At 38.0% G+C, this 22,571-nt stretch overlaps 1 protein-coding gene across 3 annotated transcripts in view; it reads left to right on the forward strand.

Annotated features, from left to right (window-relative positions):
- Sytl5 (synaptotagmin like 5) overlaps nt 1–22,571 on the forward strand; it is a 240,054-nt gene that overhangs the window by 138,330 nt on the left and 79,153 nt on the right. For all 3 annotated transcript variants that reach the window (XM_036175313.1, XM_036175314.1, XM_036175315.1), the window contains 2 exons: nt 2,034–2,515; nt 21,215–21,424. In XM_036175313.1, coding sequence (XP_036031206.1) covers nt 2,397–2,515; nt 21,215–21,424 — 329 coding nt within the window. In that variant the 5' untranslated portion in view covers nt 2,034–2,396. The remainder of the gene's footprint in view (nt 1–2,033; nt 2,516–21,214; nt 21,425–22,571) is intronic.

Genomic DNA, 22,571 nt, shown 5'->3' on the forward strand with positions numbered 1-22,571 from the left:
TGAGCAAGGGAGTAGCTATATGATTTTAGTGATTAATTATATGAAATTTACCTATACAGTGGTCCCATCACTGAGCATGAAACGTGTTTCAGGTAGCAAGTTATTCCCACTTGGAGGCCACGTGATTCTTTCCTGATGGGAGGAGCATCTATCTCCTTTAGTCTCCCTTATCTATGCCCAGGCTCACCATCTTCTTTCTTCCACTCTGTTTCTAAATTATAATCACAGTGCAGTTCTGCCTTCCAGAGGAAATATCCTGATTTTCTTAATGAAATGTTGACTATTTATGATCTCTTTGGTCACCATTTTATACATCAACTCAGGTACTAATATATTAGCTTATTAGTCCACATATGAGCAAAAGGGTCATATTGCTAATTACATTCTGTCGATTCAATTTGGTTTCTGTTAGATTCTTTAAATTTCCTTCTATCTGTCACTTCATGGTTTACATCCTTCCCTTTATCAATTGTTACATGTATTTATTTATTTATTGAGTGAATGAGTGGGTGGATGTGCACAGCATGTACTTGTAGAGGTCAGAGGTCAACTCACTGGCGTTGGTTCGCTTCTTCCACCATGTAGGTTGTAGGGACCAAACTCAGCTCATCAGGTCTGGTAGCAAGCACCTTTACTATTTCATCTTGTCAGCCTTCTCTTCCTTTATTTACTCCCAGGACAAACTCGTGGATTTTCGGAGTGCAGACTTCTATCTGCAGGTCAAAACATGCGTAACTATTGATTTAACTCAAGCATTCCCAACCCCTCGAATATTTTAAAAAATACATTCTGTAAAATATGCATGTAGGACATATGAAATCTGATTTTTTTAGTATAAAGTATGTTGCAAGTGAACCTGGACTATAGGGATTATATATTCAGTCACTGAATTTCCAATTATTTTTTCCATTTCAGCTTAAAAACAGATGAGACACACAAGGATGGAAAAGCAAATTGTGTACTTTATCTGGAGAGGCAGCAATTGACACTGGTAGAAAATGCCAAGCATTGTATTTTCTGTAGGATCTCCCTTGACCCTGACCTTGCTACTTCCTCTTCATTTCTAATCTCCACAGACTAAAGTAATGGTCTTTGCAGATTGGCAAAAGGCCTTGAGTAAATCCAGTCTGGAGGGACCTGGGATATTTCCTCAAATGGAGCTACTTCTTGGTCTGTAGGAATCATTTCAATTTGGAGTCACTACAGCAATGTTGTAGTTGGTACACTCTGAATACAACAAAGTTAGTGGCTTTGAAAAGTTACAGAGCTCTGAAAAAGGTCCTTTTCTTTTTCATTGACTAACATTTTTTGGGTCAGTTTGATATCATGGGTAGTTGGCTGTGCTATAGCAGCCTTTGAATAGGTATTTAGTTATGTCTAGAAGCCTGACAAGAATCAAGGAAACTATGTATCTGTAATTCATAGGTGTTAAGGGACCCTGAGGGATGGTATTTTCAGATGGCAGCAATTCCAAAATCTGGCAAACAACTGTAAGAATAATCATTCTTTAAATTTTTTTTTTTTTTTAAATTTTTATCCTGGTGTGACCAGACACCGGATGACCTGGGAATTGAACCTGGTTCCTCTGGAACATTAGTCAGTGCTCTTAACCACTGAACCATCTCTCTCCTCTCAGGGTTATCATCATTCTTAAGGGGCTATAAAAAGAGAGTCCAGGTACAAAACTAAAGTTAAGGCCATGATCCAAGTCTTAGTGATCTTCTTATGTTGTCAAGAGAAGTAGTTGAAATATGTCTTTCTTCAGCATGGTTGTTCCCTGTACCTGGAGGGGATGTGGTCCAGTGTTTCCAGTGATTACCTAAACTGTGACTAGTAAAAAATAGACACACACACACACACACACACACACACACACACACACACACACACCACAGAGTCATGTATTTTTATTAATTTGAAAGTTGTGCTTGAGCTAGGTACACCAATGTTTCAAAAATTAAGTAATTGAACAAGTGTAATGTGTGATATGACCTAATTAATCTTTCTCATCTTTGTTTTTTCCACCTTTTCAGTGTTTTCTACATTCTTGGGCCCAGAGGAATTGGTTCCTGTTCTGAAGCTTTTGGAGAGGTCAAGGTTCAGCAACATTAGTGAGTCTTAGCTGCTGACTGGGTATCATAGCAAAGGCTTTCAAGACTTGTTTTTTCAGTGCAAACAATGACTTTCATGGACTGTAATCTCAGTAGCACATGTTTTCTCTGTAACGTGAAGGAATACCCAGCACTCATCAGCAAATCTGTGGAGACCTTATAAAACCCCTTGTACCTGAACAGCTGTGATTCCAGGGGGCCAGGGAGCTAACTTAACAATAGTAAATATCCATTTGCCTTCTGGAAGATTCAACTGCTGCCACACAGAGCTGCTGCTGCAATACCATGTCTAAGAACTCAGAGTTCATCAATCTGTCATTTTTATTAGATCATGAGAAGGAAATGATCCTGGGAGTCCTAAAGAGAGATGAATATTTGAAAAAAGTGGAAGACAAGAGAATAAGGTAATACGTGGTTTTTGCTTGGCCCGTTTTCACTGATTTCTATGTTTGCGGTAATTTTAATTGGAAATGTGACAGCCGCACTGGAGACAGCTACTGATCAGGGACTTTATGACTTTTGAGAAGTAGCCCAAATATTTGAAAATGGTATCTCAGACATCCAGAGAACAGAAAAACAGACTAGAGGCAGAGCTGTCCTATAGAGTTCTCAACTTCCACCTGTGTGAGCCTGTGTTAAGCCTTATGCCTAGAAAGCATCTATAAACTCTCAAAGCAATGCCTCCATCTGGAGACCAAGTTTTCAAACCAGGTTTAAATGAATCCCCAGGGGAGTCTTGGCCCTGGAGGATATGGGAATGGAGGGGAGGGGCTAGGGGGAAGGTTGGGGCAGGAGCAGGAGGGGGGAGGACAGGGGAACCCATGGCTGATGTGTAAAATTAAAACACAAATGTAATAAATTTTAAAAAGGGGGAAAAAAACCATGGAAACCCATAGACTGACATCATGCATTTAAACTTGACAGATCTAGTGTGTCCCCAAAGGTTCATGTGTTGAGGTCACTATCCCAATGGGAGGGAGTGGAATCTAGTTAGAAGTTTTAAGTCACTAAAAGCATGACAGTTAAAGGGGTTATTGGACACTAGTTTCTTGCTCTGGCCACCATGAGATGGTTAGGCATCCCTTACTATATGCTCTTGTCATCATATTTTTCAATAATCTCCAAAAACAGAGCCAAACAGCTGTGGTGATAATTTGTTGTACTTCAGTAAATCTTGCCTGAAGGTCAGAGGACAGAGTCAGCCACTAGATTAGACATAGAGGTCAGGCAGTGGTGGCGCACAATCTTAATCCTATTACTTAGGAGACAGAGATCCTGTAAATTCAAGGCCACAGTGGAAACAGAGCCAGGCAGTGATGGCACACACCTTTAATCCCAAATTTTGGGAAGCACACACGTCATTAATCCCAGCACTAGGAAGGTTGAGATAGGAAGTGAAATGGCTGGGCAGCGAAAGGAATATAAGGCGTGAGGAGACAGGCACTAGTCTTTTTTGGCCGAGGACTCAGAGGCATTCAGTCTGAGGATTAGTGGAGACAGGATAGGCTGAGAAGTGGGCAAGGTGAGAAGTGGCTGTGGCTTGTTTCTTCGTCTCTCTGATCTTTCAGCATTTACCCCAATATCTGACTCCAGATTTTTATTATAAAGACCATTTAGGATTTGTGCAACAGCAGCCAGTGAATGAAATCCCTTTCTTTTTCAGTTTTTCATCTCAGATAATACAAGAATTGCCTACTACTGCCCCCAATTTCTCTCATTTAGATTCTTCATCAACAAAACAATAGTGATAACATTGTTCCTCATAGCGCTGCTGTCAAGATTAAGGAAACTGTTATACTTGCTTGTGAATTCACCTCTCCCCGACCCCAGCAACCTTCAACTTACTATGTATTCTGGAAAATGAGTGACTTCATGAACTCTCTCTCCTGTAGCAACTCTTAGCTGTTTATAAATTTTCAGGCTGGGCGGTGGTGGTGCACACCTTTGATTCCAACACTCAGGAAGCAGAAGCAGGCAGATGTCTGTGAGTTCAAGGCCAACCTGTTCTCCAAAGGGAGTTCCAGGAAAGGCGCAAAGCTACACAGAGAAACCCTGTCTCGAAAACTAACTAACTAACTAACTAACTAACTAACTAAATAAATAAATAAATAAATAAATAAATAATAAATAAAAACATGTTTTAAGCCAGGCAGTGGTGGCACACACCTTTAATCTCAGCACTCCAGAGGCAGAGCCAAGTGGATCTCTTTGAGTCTGAGGCCAGCCTGGTCTACAGAGTGAGTTCCAGGAAAGGCGCCAAAGCTACACAAAGAAACCCTGTTTTTGAAAAAAAAAAAATTTCAAGGATGAGCAGGGCTTTGTGAATCTTTTCCCGCCTGCACACAGAAAATGAATGGTTCCAATCTAGTGTAGGACTCCTATTGATCTTCAAAGCTGTCGACAGTTTGTTAGTGCAACAGTGGCCATGCCATGCCTGGGAACATTCCATAGTAGATACTTGTATAATTATAGCTATTTTGACGACCCTGTTGAAAATACACTCATGGTATTACCACTGCCATCAGTAAAACGGAACAGAACAGAAAACATTACATTACTTCTGCCTGGCATTTACTGATCATTCTGTCAGCTGTATGCCATTATCCAAAGTTACTACACCTTTTATCAAACATTAAAAACTGACAGAATGTTCTTTAAGTTGATCTTCTCTGTGTGGTGACTGAAAAACTAAAGTGCAAATTTACTGTTTTGTTCTGCATGCCTAGTTCCACTGAAATGGCTACTAAGAAAGCCTGAACTTAGTTCCATCAAAAACCCATGCACTCGAGCTAAGACGCTGCCTTCCACCTTTATTTGGCGGTTCATTCTTTCGTTTCAGTCCTGGGGGAAGAGAAAGAAGGAGAAAGATTAGAGAAAAGCAAGTAAGATAAACATTCAGTTCAAATGAATTTAATGTAATTTCAATAATAATACATTCAACCTGTAAGTCAGGGAAGCCAATAAGTACAAAGAAGAATATTCTTTCAATGCCCTGTAAGTGTTTAATCTCACGGCCTCCATAGCAATCCAGAGAAATATTGGCTTGGACTTCTAGCTTGGTCAACATTTTGTTTTAATGTTAATAGAATTTTCACAAAGCTTCTTAATGCATTAGCAGAAATCTCAGCATGAGAGACTTCAGAGAGTGGCTCAGGAGTGGAGTGTGTACTGCTTGTACAGAGGACCTGAGTTCCAGTTCCTGCACCCATGTTGGCTCTCAACTGCCAGTGGCACTAGTTTCAGGCACATCTGACACCTCTGACCTTCTTGGGCACCAACATTCACCTGCATATATCCACACATAGACACATACATAAACATAATTAAAAATAAGAGATCCTAGTGTGAAAATACTAGTTCCTTAATGGGACTCAAACTGTGTAATGAGTCCTACAGAATAATAAAGAAGTTCTTCTACCAAGAACTTACTAATTTTAGTGAATAGATATATGGAGTCCAACTAAAATTTGATTTTACAGAATTTTCCTTCAAGTGATTTTTTACTGTTTTACAGTCAAGGCATATTGTAGGAACAGGCATATAAAGACATGCTATTTGGAGACATGTCAAGCATTGAGCTGCTAAATGCTAAATTTCTACATGCTTCAACTATTTTTTGTTTGAAATAATGTCACTATAGTCATAGATAAGTGTGCTGCTTTTCTATATGTTTTTTATCTATGTGTATATATTTGTGTATATCTCTCTGTAGAGATGTATAGTATACTATTTTATTTTCAATTTATATTATTATTTTAAAGTTATATTCTAGATATATAAATAGACAGGAAAATCAACTGTCTTCCTTATATATGTATGTACCTGTCTGTCTTCATCCTTGTCTCCTCCATGCGTGTTTGTTTTAGTATTCTCTCTTTTAATGTATTGTCTTTAGGGAGAACTGATGTTGAGGACAAACATCTAGGTAGCAGAAGGTAAGCTATACCGATAGCCAGAACACTGACATTCTCTTTTTACTGTAAACTGTACAGACAGTATGATAAAGTCCATGTAATCTAGAACATGACTGAATGTTGGAGCTAAGGGTAGGAACTGAAAAATATTTGCCTCCTCCCGCCTCCAATGGTGGTCAGTTCATCAGAAAATATATAATATTGTATATATTCCTAGGAATGTAGGCATTTTGTTTCTTATAAGTAATATAAGTAAAATTTTATTAAATATCACATTAAAGATTTAAAATTTCAAGTAAATAGTCTTTTGATATCAATAGGATCATGTATCTCATGGGTCGATTTTGTTTATTGTTTGAAGATGAACATCTCATCTTCCTGTTATATAATCTAAAATTAATTATCAATTATAGTTTTTTAGAAGCAGATAATTTTTTTTCAAAAAGCACATTTAAGTCACTTATTAATCTTCAGTGAGTTTCAATTAAATGGTAGCTTAACTTATGCCAACAACCAGGAAAAACTCATGGAAACATTTTTGTAATGTCGCATCTATGGAAATATGAATCCACATCATTTTCTTCTTTAAAATTAAAATGTGGAAATTAAGCACTAAAACCTTTGCTGTACATATTCTACTTCCTTATCATAGTTAAAATAAGCCACATTGTACCAATTCAATTTAGAGACATTTCAGAAATGTACTTGTGTTATGTATCTGCCCAAACTACCTGTACCCAGCAGCAGAAGTGCTTTGAAAGATATTTTCAAGGGCAGTGTATTCTCTTTAAAGCATCTTGATTTTTTGCATAAATGTCCAATTTATTTTCACCAAGTCAGTTCTATTCTTCCATTTGTCATAGCAACCATCTTTTAAAGCCCAGTATTTTGTTCTTTGTTGTTTCTTAAAGGAATACCATTTTCCTACCGGTCACTGTACTGATTCTATCCCTGTTTCTGTGTTTTCTAAATAATTTATTATATTAATAATATATTTTTCTGTTTGGATGCTCAGGAAAGATATCCTTTTGAAAATGCATTCTTATTCCTCTGTGGGTCAAGATAGACAACAACAGTTGTTTTCAGAAGACTCAGTTTGCTAATTACATATGAAATCAATTCAGTGTCAAAGAGTACTGATTCATTTCTCACTTCTTTAGAGTTGTAGTGAGTTAGTTATCTTTGTCATGTGACCTATGAAACCATTGTCTAAAATGTTGGGTCTATCAAAAGGAGACCTTGAGCCTAGGGTTTGTGTGCAAGTTATCTATATTTTTAAATTGGTAAACCTTGAAGTCCTAGGGAAGACAAGGTGACATGTCAGGTAGCATCTGGCAGAGGGAACTTGGAAAGAGCTTAACCAGGGCAGACAATATTTGCTATTTTATTTTCCATCTTTAAATGCATGCAGAATGCCATCACATATTTGCAGTATATCTACAAGCACATTTAATGTATCTTGAATGTCCATAATGAGTCTCTGGGTTGGTTTTTTTTTTTATATATATAGTGATAGGGCATTAGTTACACTCTTCCTTGTATTCCTGTGGTTTTATCTATTTTGCTTAATTCTACTGCTTTTCAATATTATTACTCTTTTAACTATTTGTGTGGGGCTGGGCTGGGGTGCCAGCTGTCTTAGAGTTTCCATTGCTTGGTAAAAACACAGTAATCAAAAGCAACTTGGGCAGGAAAGGGTTTATTTCATCTTACAATTCTCAGGTCACTCGGTCAGGTTTCAGGGCAGGAACCTGGAGGCAAGAATCAAAGCAGTGGCTATGGAGGAATGCTGCTTTCTGAACTGTTCCTCAAGACTTGCTCAGTTCAGTTTCTTATATATCCCAGGACCGCCTTCCCACGGTTGGCACCATCCACAATGGGCCCAGCCATATCAATGATTAATTAAGAAAACTCACTACAGACTTGCCTACAGGTGAATCTTAATGGCAGCCTTTTCTCAATTGAGACCCCCCCCCCAAATAATTCTAGCTTGTATCACATTGATACAAATTTAGGGGAGACACTAGCTATCCAGCTTTTTATATAGTTTTGTGGGAACTCCTAGTGTATTACTAGGCACTAAGCTTTATGCTTAGAAACCATTGTCTTAATTTGAGTTTATCAAAAGGAGACCATCTATAGATGTACAAATTTCAGATTGCCGCCTTTTCTTAAGACAATCTCCAAACACGAAATGGGCAGAATTCACAGACTTCTTCATTTGGACAGGAACCACTGCAATCCTGTAATTCTATCAAAGAGTCTTTTCTTTTGATCCAAATCCAAGTTCATCCTGTCTCACAATTCTCAGAGAGTGTTTATCTTTTAATAGGCTCTGATCTGAAAACTAATCACAATTGCTATGAAATTTGTTATAATGAGAGTGGTGTTGGTTAAAATGTAGCTGCTTAGGTGATAGTTGTTATGAGAGAGTTTGTGACAAGATTCAACCCAGGAAGATGCTGTCTGGTAGAAGTAGGCCAGCAAAAGAAAGCTTTTGTGTTTATTGAGGCTCACCTTTGAGTGTGCTCAGCATGCCTTTGCACGGCTAGGAAAGACACACCATTCACAAATACATTGTCCTTTCTTAGCAGAGCAATTTAATGGGCACAGAGCCTGTTAGTGTATGGGCAGAGTGTAGTGTGCTTATTTGTTTTAAATACCAGATTCTGCCTTTCAGCTTTCTTTGCTATAAAATGGGCATCATACCTTTCTCCTGGTTGTCAAATATTAATATCTTGACACATTGTTGTGGCTCTACACTGTGGTGTTTAGTAATCTATCATACACTCACAAGCTGCTATCCAAACAAAAAGGTAGTATATGCATGTCTATCTTAGGTTTCTTTGCTCTTGTGCTGCTTGAGATAGAGTCCAGGGCCTCATGTATGGTAAGCGAGTGCTCTGCCACTGAGCCATACCTTTAATCACAAAGCTAATGGGTTTTGAATATTTTTTGAGATTATAATTACATTGTTTCTCCCTTTCCTTTCCTCCCTCCACGTACCCAGCCTTGCTCTTTTTTAAATTCATGCCTCTTTTCTCATTGAGTTTTGTTCCATGCATATATGTATATGAATATACAAATGCATTCCTAAATATAATCTGCTCTGTTTATATAATGTTACTTGTATATATGTTTTCAGGGCTGACCATTTTGTACTGAATAATTAGTTGGTGTGGCCCTCCCTGAGGAAAACTATTTCTCTAAGCATTACTTAGTTGCCTGTAGTTTTTTGTGTAATGTTGGGGCCTCTTACCCTTTCCCGTACCCACTTTGTCTTGCCTATTGGTATTGTCCTTGTTCAGCTTGTGTTTAGGCAGGCATGTTAGTAGATTTCATATAAAAGCTATTATTTTTATATTCTGAGTGTATAGGATGGAGATGCCATCCACCCTGAATTTTCTTCAAGCAGAAATGAATAGATGGCACTCCTTCTGAATATTAACAAAGGAAGAGGTGCTATGAGCTAGGCAGCAATCATCATCAGGCTGATGATATATTAGTCTGCCTGTGTATATGATTTCTGTGGTCCTTGTCTTGTGACTGGTTTGCCATGCATTTAATCAGTCCCATCAGTTTCGCTTTCTTAATGGAGTTTGAAATTTTAGCTCTAGACAAAGATTTAGTTTGCTTGATGATGAAGGCACTGTAGCAGAGATCCCAAGAGTACCTCTTTCATGAGTGGGCAGTGCAAGAGCTAATATTTATTTGGTCCTTTTTGGATTTACTGGGAAAGATATTTGGCTACAAATGACAGATATTATGTAATGACTTAAACAATGTGGAAATATTACATAAATTTTCACTAGTGTAAAATTCTAGATTGAATGGCAGCTCTATTGCACTGTTAATTCAGGTAGGGGTCCTTAACTTTTACTTTTCCAGCATCTTGAAACTTTGTCTCTTGATTCAAGATGAGTCCGTAAGTCTTACAACAGTACCTAAGAAGATAAGGGAAAGTGCTTGTTCTTATTTGGGTCATTGTTTTTAATTTTTAAAAATTTTATTGCATTTCCTTTATTTTGTGTGCATGTGTATGTATGTGTATGAGCATGCATGCCATAGTATGAATAGGGTATGTAGATCAGAAGGCAACTTGTGAGAGTTGGTTTTCTTATTCCATCATGGGATCCCGGGGATCAAACTCTTGTCTTCAATGGTGTTGAGAGTTCCATTATGTGCTGAGCCACCACATTGGCTCACTAGATATTAATTTTTATTAGATGAGTAATTTGAAAAGAATACCTGCTAGACTATAGGTTGTTACTTCCCTGTGTTTATTTTTTCTTTTGCTATACAGAAACTTTTTAGTTTGATAAAATTCCCTTGTCTACTTATGCTCTTATTTCTTGTGTTTTAGGATCCTAATTTAAAAGATCATCGCCTATACCGATGTCATGAAGTGTTTCCCCAATATTTTCATCTAGGAGTTTCACACCTTGCATTATATTTTGAGTTGGTTTTTTTGTATTAGGTGAGAGTTAAGGGCCAGGTTTCAATTATCTGCATATGAGCATCCAGTTTTCTCATGCCTGTTTATTGATGAGCTTGTCCTTTTTCCAGAATATATTGTAAGAATGTTTGGTAAGAGTAAGTGGACAATAGACTCATGAATTGATTTCTAGAATCTTGTGGAGGTTTGAGTAAGAATGCCTTCCATATGTTTGAATACTTGGTCCTCAGTTGATGGAACTGTTTGGTGTGTGGCCTTGTTGGAGGAGGTGTTTCAGTGGGAGCAGGCTTTGAGGTTTTAAGACTCATGCCATTTCCCAGTGTGCTCTCTGTCTCTTGCTTGTGGTTCTAGATATGAACTCTTTGTTGTTCCTACCACTCTGCCTTGACTCCACCATGATAGTCGTTAACAGCCTGGAACTGTAAACCCAATTAAATGCTATCTTTGTAAGTTGCCGTGGCCATTGTATTTTATCACAACAACAGAAAAGTAATTAATACCCACCTCTATTATATTCCATTGGTTAGTGTGTTTGTTTTTATGAAGTATTGTGATATTTTGTTCACTACGGATCTTTACTATATCTCAAAATCAAGTACTGTGATATCTCCTTTTGTTTGCTTGCTTTTTTAAAATTTAATTTGAAGGTGTTTTTTTCTCCTATATGAAATTAGAACAGTTTAGAAATCTAGTCTCTCTTCTAAGTACCTGTGAGATATTCTACTAATTGAGATAAAAAGGAAAAGAGATTCTGAAATACTTATTAGAATTGCCATTAATTACAATTCTTCAAGCTATGCTAAATACTTACAAGCAATGTCATTTTAAATCCTCATAATGATCTTATGAGGTTGTTCTGCAGTGGGGACATTTGGAGATATGGATTTGGATAACTATCCAGTTACCTTTAGTCTTGAGGAAGAGGGGTTAAATAATTGTGTTAAGGTCTCAGATAAAATAAGTGGCATATTACACATTTGAACTCAGGCAGTCTTGATTGTACAATTCTATGCCTTGGACCACTATGTAAACTTTCCTTGCTTCTTATCTTGGAGCTTGTTGTATGCATGAGATTATTGAAAACATCAAGAATTAAGAGAGCTTTATAAACTGTTTATCTATGACTTCCTTCTCTAAGCAACTCATTGCTTACATTCCAAAATTCCTACTTTGATTCCAAGTTCTATTAAGCACAGCTTGCTCTAGTCAGGATAACAGAAGACATATTTTTTTGTTAGCAGTTATGCATTTGCAAATAATGTATCTGGGTTATGATAAAGTAAGGGGCTTTTATATGTTGAGCTGTTTGGATGATTAAATAGAAAAAATGAATTCAATATGTAATTATAATAAAGAAATAAAAAACTAAATCATTCAGCAATAATCAAGTAGTCCATCTATTCAGTCCTTAATATTTTAGATAAATTAATATAGGCTATCAATTCACATGTTCATATTAATGTTATTTCTGTGCATCAACAAAGGAAACTAAGAATAAACACTTTAAGTGTTTATAAATCCCAGGTTTATCCCAAAGAAGGGATGATACTGTTTTTTAATTGACTTTCTTCAATAGCAAAACTATTTTCTGTTGTCTTGCCTTGTAGCTGAGGCTGGTTTCTTCCATGCTGAAAACATATAAACTATCCCCTATCTCAGTTTTTTCTTGAGGTGTTGGGATTGAATCTAGAGCTTTCCATATGCTGCTAGGCACTCTACCACTGAGCTATGCCTCTCAGACCTCTTTGCTCCTCTTTGAGTAAAATCAACTAGACAGAATATGGAGGCTCAGACAGCGCAACAACAAGCTCAAAGCCAGACTGGGATAAATAATGAGAACTTGTCTCAAAACAGGAGAGAAGTAATTGGAACCAAAATATTCCTTCTTTCTGAATATAATCATTTAAAATGAGGTTAAGGAAGATAAGACAGAGATGGGGAAGGGATTATTATTTTACTTTCAACTTGGAAAGGCTAACTGGAATGCCTAGTGATAATGAATAGTGCTCATAGCTAGGCCAACCAGACTTCCTCTCTTCCTTTCCTCTCAGTCCTCCCCTATCTCCTCCTGTCTTACTCTCTTACTTTTGCTTAAATTTCTTTTTATTCAGTCCAATGAGTGATATCTGTCATGTCCCAGGTACTGAGTTATGTACTGAAATGTACAATACATAAGATTTAATCTGGCCTCTATTTCTATAGTCTTATTGTTTTGCAATGTATGTCTTATAGAAACATGAAACCACTTTAGAAACATGGAGAGAGAAACATGAAAACAGTAAAAGCAGCCAAATAAGGATTTAATTTGAAAGGTATGGTAAGTTCTGTGAAGAACCTAAACATATTATTCTTGGTAAAAATAAGATAGGAACCAACCACAGATTTGGTGGTCAGAAATAGTATATTTGGAGAAGAATCAATAAAACTAGAAATAAAAAAAAGATATAAGTGTGGGAGAGATGGCTTAGAAGTTAATAGCGCTAGCTACTCTTCCAGTGGACCAGGGTTCAATTCCACGTACCCACATGGTAGCTTATCTGCAGCTAGTTCCAGAAAATCTGACACCCTATCTGGCCCCCATGGGCATTGCGTGCATATGGTACATATATTTACATGCAGCCAAAACACCATTCATATAAAATAAAATAAATAAATATATTTAAAGATATGACCAGGCAGCCACATTGAAAATCAAACTGAATGATCTTTAGTCAATGTATGCTAAGTTGTCTTGCAATAACAATAAAACCCCACTACATATCCATGGCAAGGTGGGCTGAGGATGTTACTTCACAACATTCTCAGATTACAGCCCAGACTTGTAGAGAAGACACAGTTTTAGACATTGCTTTCTCTCTAAAAAACATACAAATGATGTCTGTGATCATAAAGCTTTTATGCAAAAGCACATGCCATATTTCATGGGCCTATACAAATTGCATGACCATATCCAACACCAAGAATGCAGAGATGTCCAATTTTAACTTGTTCATAGGGAACATGGGAAATATTTGTGAAAAGTGTTATATCAAGGAGCAGAAAGGGAAGACACGCTCAGCAAAAGAAACAGGATGCACAGAGGCCCTTAGAGCTGAGGAAGAAGTTTGTTCATTTTTTGAACTTGAAGAAGCATTTTGTTGCCAGGATTTGGTGACTAGAAGGGAAATGACTAGAGAAAGGTGGGAACAGCAAGGACCACATTAGGCAGAGGGGAGTAGATTTCATTCCAAGTAGAAAGAGTAATACCTGAGAAATTTTAAGCCAGTCAAAATTATTTGAGAAATATTTTAAAAGGCTATTGTTCAGTGGCACAGATTATTCCAAGCAGAATAAATTAGAATCAACTTAAAAGGGAAATAAGAAAAACAAACATTTTCAAAATTCTAACTGAAACTATATGATGGGCCCAATTTAAAGCAGTTTTATTTGAGGTAATACACTGACTGGTTTAAATATTCTTCTCTTTTTAAGTACATATTATTCTCTAATTCTATCTTCTTTTCTTATGCTTCTAAATGTACAAGTGCTTCAATCCACTACAGTGGACCACAGGAAGAAAGACAATGATAGGTATTGTGGAACAGTGTCCTCTAGGTATGTCTATGGGACAGAATTTATAAAGCACTGGCATCTTGAAGATTATAGACAGCAGCTTCAGAGAGAGAGGGAGGGAGGGAAGGAGGGGAGGATAAAGAGAGAGGGAAAGAAAGAGGGGGGGAGAGAGAAAAACAGAGACAGAGTTTTAGTAGGTAGCCTTCCATACATTGTCCGTGTTCCTGTTAGTAACCCCTAACCTGTGCTCCAGTAAGTAGTCTCAATTAAATTACCTGTTTACCAACCTGCACTTGAGTTGAATAGTTTGTTTCTATTGCTGGTGCCCTATCTGTGACAAGTAGACATTTGTTGGCATTTCATCAAAAAAGTTTATGAAACGGGGCTTTCTCTTCCCCTCCCTCTTCTATTTCCTCTCCTCTCTGCTCTTCTCCTCCTAAGGATCCAGGCCTGTTGATGTTGGAAGGGCAGAGAAGAGCTCTGCATCACTGCCTTTAGCATTTGATGATGGGTCAAAGTCATTCTTTTTCATGTGTTATGACTGCTTTTTTGTATGGGGCTGATGACATATACCGACTATTGCTTATCCTTTCAACCTATTGAATATACACATATTACCATAGTCTTCTGACTCCAGGTCTGTTGGGCAGGAGAGACACAGCGTAGGAGAGTATCTTCAGTCTAGGTTCCAAGGGGAAGCGGCCAAAGAGGAGTACTGATGGATATGCTGAAATGATAGAGTCATAAGTAAATGAACTTGAAAAAAATATCTGGTCTGAGAATGTAAGATGTTTGAATTCATGATTTTTAATATAATTTCCTTTCTAGAGATGATAAGTCCCAAGGCTTATCTGTGACAGTGTATTATTCATAAGAATACCTAAAAGTGAAGTCAAATATGAGCAGGCCCAAAACCTGAGAACCCAGTGAGTTGAACTTGTTATGCATAAAGATGTTAGAGTCTCCAAGAAATTAGGCTCACAGGAGGACATATTTATACCTGATGCCTCTTATAACAGATTATCACAAAACTTGTGGCTTTATGTAAAGTAAATTTATTTTCACTCCTCTAGAAACCAGAAATCCAGAGTGACTATTACTTGATTAAAAATCAAGATGTTAGTATAACATTACCTCATCCAGAACATCTTCAGGAGAATCTTGTCCTTTATTCTGCTATTTCCTCAAATTCTTGGGCTGTGGTCACATTACCTCTGTTTCTATCTCTCTGGTCACAGTGCCTTAACCTCTGCATGTCCTGTCCTCATCAATCTCTATCATATTGTTTTCTGTTATTGTTATTGAAAGAATACTTGTGATTAAATTGGCCTATCTGGATAATCCAGGATAATTTTCTAATCTCAATCTTTATCTTGTTACATTTGAAAGCACTCTTTTTCTTTTTTATTATTAATTTTTTTCATTTATTTTATATATCAACCACACTTTCCCCTCCCTCCTCTCTTCCTGTTCCTTCCTCTATCTCCTTTCTACCCTTGACCCTGCATTCACTCCTCAAAAAATATATAAGGCCTCCCATGGGAAACAACAATGCATGGCTTATCTTGTTGAGGCAAGACCAAGCCCCTGTCCCCTGCATCAAGGCTGAGAAAGGCATCCCACCATAGGGAATAAGTTCCCAAAACCCAGCTCATGTGCCAGGGATAGATTCTGGTCCTACTGCTAGGCCCCACAAACAGAACAAGCTACATAACTGTCATCCACATGCAGAGGGCCTAGGCTGATGACAGGAGAAGGCCAGTTCAGGCACCATCTCCACTATTGCTAGGAGTCTTAGCTAGGGTCATCATTGTAGATTCCTGGGATTTTCCCTGGAACCAGGTTTCTCCATAATCCCAAAATGGACACCTCTATCAAGATATCTCTTTTATTGCCCTCCCTCTACATCCTTCCCCCAACTTGACCATCCTGATCTCTCATGTTCCCATTCCTCATCCCCTTCCTTCTGCTCCCTCCCCCCACCCTCAGTTTACCTAGAAGATCTAGTCTCTTTCCCCTTCCCAGGGCGAACCATGCATCCCTCTTAGTGTCTTTCTTGTTACCTAGCTTCTCTGGCGCTATGGGTTGCAGTCTGGTTATCCTTTGCTTTACATCTAGTATCCACTTATGAGTAAATACATACCATATTTGTCCTTCTGAGTCTGAGTTACCTCACTCAGGATGATATTTTCTAGATCCATCCATTTGCCTGAAATTTTCATGATGTCATTGTTTTTACTGTTGAGTAATAATCCATTGTGTAAATGTACCATATTTTCTTCATCTATTCTTCAGTTGAGGGGCATATAGGTTGTTTCCAGGTTCTGGCTATTATGAATAATGCTTCTATAAACATAGGTGAGCAAGTGTCCTTGTGGTATGATTGAGCATCCTTTGGGTATATGCTCAAGAGTGCTATAGCTGGGTCTTGAGGTAGATTGATTCCCAGTTTTCTGAGAAATCACCATACTGATTTCAAAAGTGGCTGTACAAGTTTGCACTCCTACCAGCAGTGGAAGAGTATTCCCATTGCAAGAGTTGTAACTGAAAAAAAAATATTTTAATATAATATATTTTGATTGTGGTTTTTACTCACCCAACTCCATCCAGATCCACACCCATTCCTACCTACTAAAGTCCAAACCATTTCTTTCTCTCTGTAATTAAGATGTAAACAATTCTAAATGGTATAATGTTTACAAGTTCCAAATATTAGGACCTGATATGTTCGGCAATTATTCTATTGACATAATGGGGAGATGGTAGTGTGAAAATATTCAAAGGATGAGACAGGTGATTAAGTAGGTAATAGATGGTGAAAATTAAGGAGACAGCCTCATTTACTTTCTATTGCTGTGATAAACACTGTGATCAAAAGGAAGTTGGGGAGGAAAGGGTTTATCTCCATTTACGTCTTGTAGTCTATCATCCAGGGACGTCATGGTAGAAACTTAAGGCAGGAACTGATGCAGAGGCCATGGGGGTGCTGCTTACAGGCTTGCTCCCTATGTCTTGCTCAGCCTGCTTTCTTATAGAAGTCAGGATGTCCAGGGATGTTGTTGTCCACGGTGGGCTGGGTCTTCCCATACCAAACATTAATCAAATAAATACCTCTACAGGCTAGTTTAATGGAAGCATTTTCTCAGTTGAGGGTTCCTCTTCCCAGATAATCATGGCTTGTGTCATGTTGAAAAGATACTAATGAGCATTGACATAGAGTGGGCAGATGATATAGCTGGCTAGTTTTTATCTCAAAAGGATGATGTAGCAATTAAATGAGGAGCCCAAAGCCAGCTAGGGCTATTCTTTAACCATCACTGACATTTAGAAAAAAGTTGATGATGAATGTAGTGAAATGGAACACCTGGGTCTGAGTGTTTGTGTGACCCAGAGCCTGATTCTTGTCTTTTCATTTTCTTTCCTGTAAAGTTAACATAGGAATATTGTGATGTGAGACATAATATGTTTTGCAGTTAGCTGCTGTCTCCAGAAAAGAGGGATTGCTTCTCTGTGAAGAATTCACAATATAACACAACACATAATCCCTCAGGAAAGGGGAATTATTCTTCCCCCAATAGTCTTTACCCACTTCCACAAAACAGGGTGGTGTCAATTCCTTATCCTCCCTTGCAACTACTTGGCAATGATGTGACGCTGTCTAGTCAAATCCAAGAAGGCTTTTGGGAGGATTTCCAAAGTAGATTTTGCTTTGTCTGTGAGGAGCCCTGTGCTAAAGCACCTAAGCATGCACTCCCTTGTTCTGCCTTAAACAAGGCTACAATGCTGGAGCTTCCTGGTCATTCTGCATAAGAATAAGCCATATTTTGTACTTAAAGAAGCAACAAGGTCAAAGGATGTAATGATGCTATTTTGCATCTAAACTAATCAATGCAACTGCCTATGGTGATATTTTGTTTATGCTCTAACAAATAAATCTTGCTTAGAGATCAGAGTGCGGAGCTAGCCACTAGAGGCCCGGCAGTGACGGCACACACTTTTGATCCCAGTACTTGGGAGGCAAACAGGAGGAAACAGGAAGTGATATGGCTGGGTGGAGAGAGGAGCTGATAAAGCAGGATGGAGACAGGAGCTCGGCCCTTTGAGTCTGTGGATTCCTACATGTAAGAAGTCTTTCTAGTGGCTGGTGCTCTGCTCCTCTGTCTTTCAACTTTCACCCTGATTAAGACCAATCAGGATTCATGCTACAACTGCCTAACTTGGTGTTTCTTATTATCTAAAAGAACAGAAAATAAACCCAGTTGAAAAGCCTGGTTCTTGGATCCAGAAGCATTTATAGACTGTGAAGGCGGCTTTTCTATTTGTGAGAGGGAAGATGAGGTACTAGGATAACAAGCCAGAAGGTGCCTTCTTGAAGCTACTACAGCCATGCACATATAAATGAACTCCACCTTTATTTGTAAGAGCTGGCTGCTTGAACAGAAAGCAGATATACCTCTCAGTTTATCCCTTTCTTCCAGCTTTCCATACTTCCTTTCCCCTAAGTACCATTTTTCCAATTGGACATTTTAATAAATAAAATAAATAATAAATGATGAAGTGATTGTGTTTTTAAAATATTTTATTTTTAATCACAAGTGTGTGTGTGTGTGTGTGTAGATATGTGCATGTGTGAGTGCAGATGCTTACAGAGGACAGAAGAGGGCATCAGATGGCCTGGAACTGGAGTTACAAGAAGTGAGCTGCCCAATGTACTCAGGTCCTCTATAAGAGCTGTACTTGAACTTACTGCTTAACTGTTTCTCCAGCCCCTGATTAAAAAAAAATTAAGACAGACTCAGAAGGAGACTTGAAGTCCATTTTATTAGCATGAGAGAGAAACAACAGTAGGGGGAAATGGAGGAGAAAGAGAATGTACCTTTGAGTTAGAGTTGGGGAAAGCATTTTCAGGACTTTGGCTGGTAGTCCAGAAGAGTTAAGGAATGAGAAAAGGTTATTTTGGGGGGGGCTAGAACTCAGAAAAGTGTGTACATTCAGCAGTGAAGATCTGTAAGCAGAGGATCTGGGGGCCCAGAGGTCCTGATGTGTGTAAGTACATCATCTCATCAGTGGGACAATTATTCTTCTTTCTTTAGCATGTTTCCCTTTGAATTAGCTTTCCTGAGGGGTAGTCTCCTGACTAGGTGACTGATGGGCCAAGCTGGTTTAGCTCTTAAGGGAGGTGATGATATTGTATATTTCAGGCATGTCAGAATGTCATGTTTCTACCCAGGGCCAAAAGTAGAACTCAGATTTTGATCTTTTGACCAAGACAAATTAGCTTTCTTTTAATGGTCCAAAACCACAGTCCTGTTCATGCATCGTTTTAAATCATAAAGATGTAGCAATTGTGATGCTTCTCTTTCTAACGTTACCAGGGAAACAGGAAGTAGGGGCCAAAGTTGACTATGATCCATAGTAAGATCCATCCATAGTGACCTCCAAGCCTGCTTATGTTGTCATGACAACCTTCCAGCACATGCTGAATTAATATATGAAAAAATGTAAATAATTTTGGAAAACTTATTCCTCAGTTTAAAATTCTTGATTTATGATTCTCTCATTGGGCTGAGAATGAAAAGTTCTGGTTTTATCTATCCTGGCTATTATCTTTAAAATATTTTATTTTTATTAACAGGAATGAACTGTTAATAGCATCCACTGTGATTTTAGCATATACACACTACACATGAACCAATGCAGATTCATAAGACTTCACAAAATAAATAATTACCTTCAACTATTCAACTGCTTTATAAGCCTGGAGTTAGACCCTGAACACATGCTCAAGAAAATACATTCATCCATTTTGTATCTGAGAAGACGCTAGTCTGATTTAGTCTGTCAAAAGTTAATGTCATAAACATGAAAGGAAAATGGTGTGAAAGATGTGGAATGTCTCCAGGTTTTCTTTCTGGGCATTGAAGACAAGATAAGATATCAGTAACCCGAATGAGTGGCATATCTAAAAAATATTAAAATGGGAACTGGTCAATCTTCTAGAGCAGTGTTTGCCAAACCTGACAGTATACTAGAAGAAATAAAGACATTTTAGACATAACATTTCCCAGGCCACCTCTTAAACCAATAGCATTCAAATTTGTGGAGATGAGACTTGGCCACCAGTATGTCTATGCTATTCTGGTGTTTAGACAAGTTAGAGAAAACTTGTTCTATACTGTCTGTACTTCCTATACTATCATCAACTGGATATTTTGATAAAATGCAGGTTATGGCTTTAAAAAGCAGATTTTGATCTTGTAAACTAGATCCTGATATTTAGTATCCCCAAGAATTTCCTAAGCACTGCTTCTGGAGAAAGGGCTATGCTTGCAATTTCAAGTTTCTAAAGGGCAGATAATTACATTTTTCTGTCAAATAGTTTTAAAAAGTGGGTGTGAAAGTGGCATGTACTTGATACCTATGTGACAGGAATCATGCTAGGAACTTCACTTTTATTAACTCATAAAAACTATCTTTGAAGAAGGTAATTGTTCATGTTTTAGAAAAGAAGAGATTAAATTGAGTGGATAAATCATTGCCTGAAGTTGGACTGCTAATTTGTGTTCTATCCTGGACTCAAGCATAGATGTGTCTGACAGAAAGGTTAATATGCATTGTTGGAAACTCTTAAATGCTAAGCAGAAGTATGTAGAACTGAAAGGGTAGAATATGTTTGTAGTTACACTCTTTATAGGTGCACTCCAGGGAAGAACTGATGTGACTGAATAGAGAGCACCTCCAGGATTATAATATCAGAGGCATCCTGGGTAAATGAATAAACACTGATGATAGCCAGTGCTGGTGGAAGATAACAAAAGACAAATACTCAACAGCTAAGTTCAAAAGATCATTGATTCTGGAAGGAGAAATTGTATTGGCTTGGAATATTTGGCTCTGATTCCTTGATTCAATTATGAAAATATTTTTAAATAAAGAAGGCTGTGTTCTTGTGTGAATCTTTTGGTTCCATCTATGTATTTATTTGCATGTTTGGGGGGATAGCATACACACATGCCATGTGTGATATGGAGGTCAGAGGACAACTTGAGGGAGTCCGTTCTTTCTCCTTCCACCATGTGGGGTTGAACTCAGATGTCAGATTTTATAGCAAGAGATTTTACCCACCAAGGCTTCTTGTCAGCCCTCTTCTGAGCTTTTAATGGGCCTTTTTCTCTGACCAGGAAACTGAAAAATGAACTTTTAGAAGCAAAGCGTAGAAGTGGGAAGACTCATCAAGAGACCAGCAGAGTCTGTGTTCACTGTCAGAAAAACCTTGGCCTCATCTTTGACCGGGGAGATCCATGCCAAGCCTGCTCATTCAGGGTGTGCAGTGAGTGTCGAGTCACTGGCCTTGATGGCAGCTGGAAGTGCACTGTCTGTGCCAAAGTCGCGTGAGTTTCCTGCCTTTCTGTACAAAAATCCATATTTGATGATTGACAAGATTCAAATGGAGAAAGTAAGAAATGAGAAAAAGAATTTTAAATTGAGAGTAGATTTAAAAGCACACCTACAGGCTTGATGTGTGTGTGTGTGTGTGTGTGTGTGTGTGTGTGTGTGTGTGTGTGTGAGAGAGAGAGAGAGAGAGAGACAGAGAGAGACAGAGAGAGACAGAGAGAGACAGAGAGAGACAGAGACACAGACACACAGAGAGACAGAGACACACAGAGAGAGACAGAGACATAGACAGAGACAGACAGACAGAGACACACAGAGAGATGCAGAGACAGATATACAGGCACAGAGACAGATTTAAAGGAGTGTTCAGTGCGAGAGAAACAACCCTGAAGCATTATAAAATTGGAGACCCAATGGAATCAGTGTCTCCCTGTAGTTAAAAGCCAGCAACATATTTTCTTTTCTATAAGTCTGCTACATTACTGAAGGTGTTTTTCAGCTGTAGGAGTTTCTGGTAGAATTTTTGGGGTCACTTATGTATATCTTCATATCATCTGCACATAGCAATAATTTGACATCTTTATTTCCAATTTGTATCCCCTTGATCTTCAGTTGTTTTATTGCTCTAGCTAAGATTTTAGGTACTATATTGAATAGGTATGGAGAGAGTGGACAACCTTGTTGTGCTCCTGATTTTAGTGGAATTGTTTACACAAATCTCCCAGGACTGATGAGAAGTTTCTCAATAACTATTTTTCCAATTCTTATCCAATACTTTCTAGGTTGTCCCATTTCTGTTCATTCTCTGACATAGCCCAGACCCTCATTTGTTCTGTCAAAAGGACCTAAGGCCTAAGACTCAAAAGCCCTTTACTACATGGAGCCTCAGACTTCAATATAAGACAAATTTTTACTATACTAGTTCTAATTACTAAATCACAAGACCTGTGTCCCTATGTTTTTAAATCAGTTCATTTGCTAGATAATATTGGTGGTAAATAAAGGTCTAATTCACTATATCTTTTCTATGAAAGACAGGAGTCAGATTCTCTTTAGGGTATATTAACAAGAAATTAACTCTTAATATGTTGAGTTGAATTTGGAGATTGTAATAGAATCCTTTCCTGTGCGTCCCACTTAGAT

The sequence above is a fragment of the Onychomys torridus genome, chromosome X (genome assembly GCF_903995425.1).
Source record: "Onychomys torridus chromosome X, mOncTor1.1, whole genome shotgun sequence".
NCBI lineage: Eukaryota > Metazoa > Chordata > Mammalia > Rodentia > Cricetidae > Onychomys > Onychomys torridus.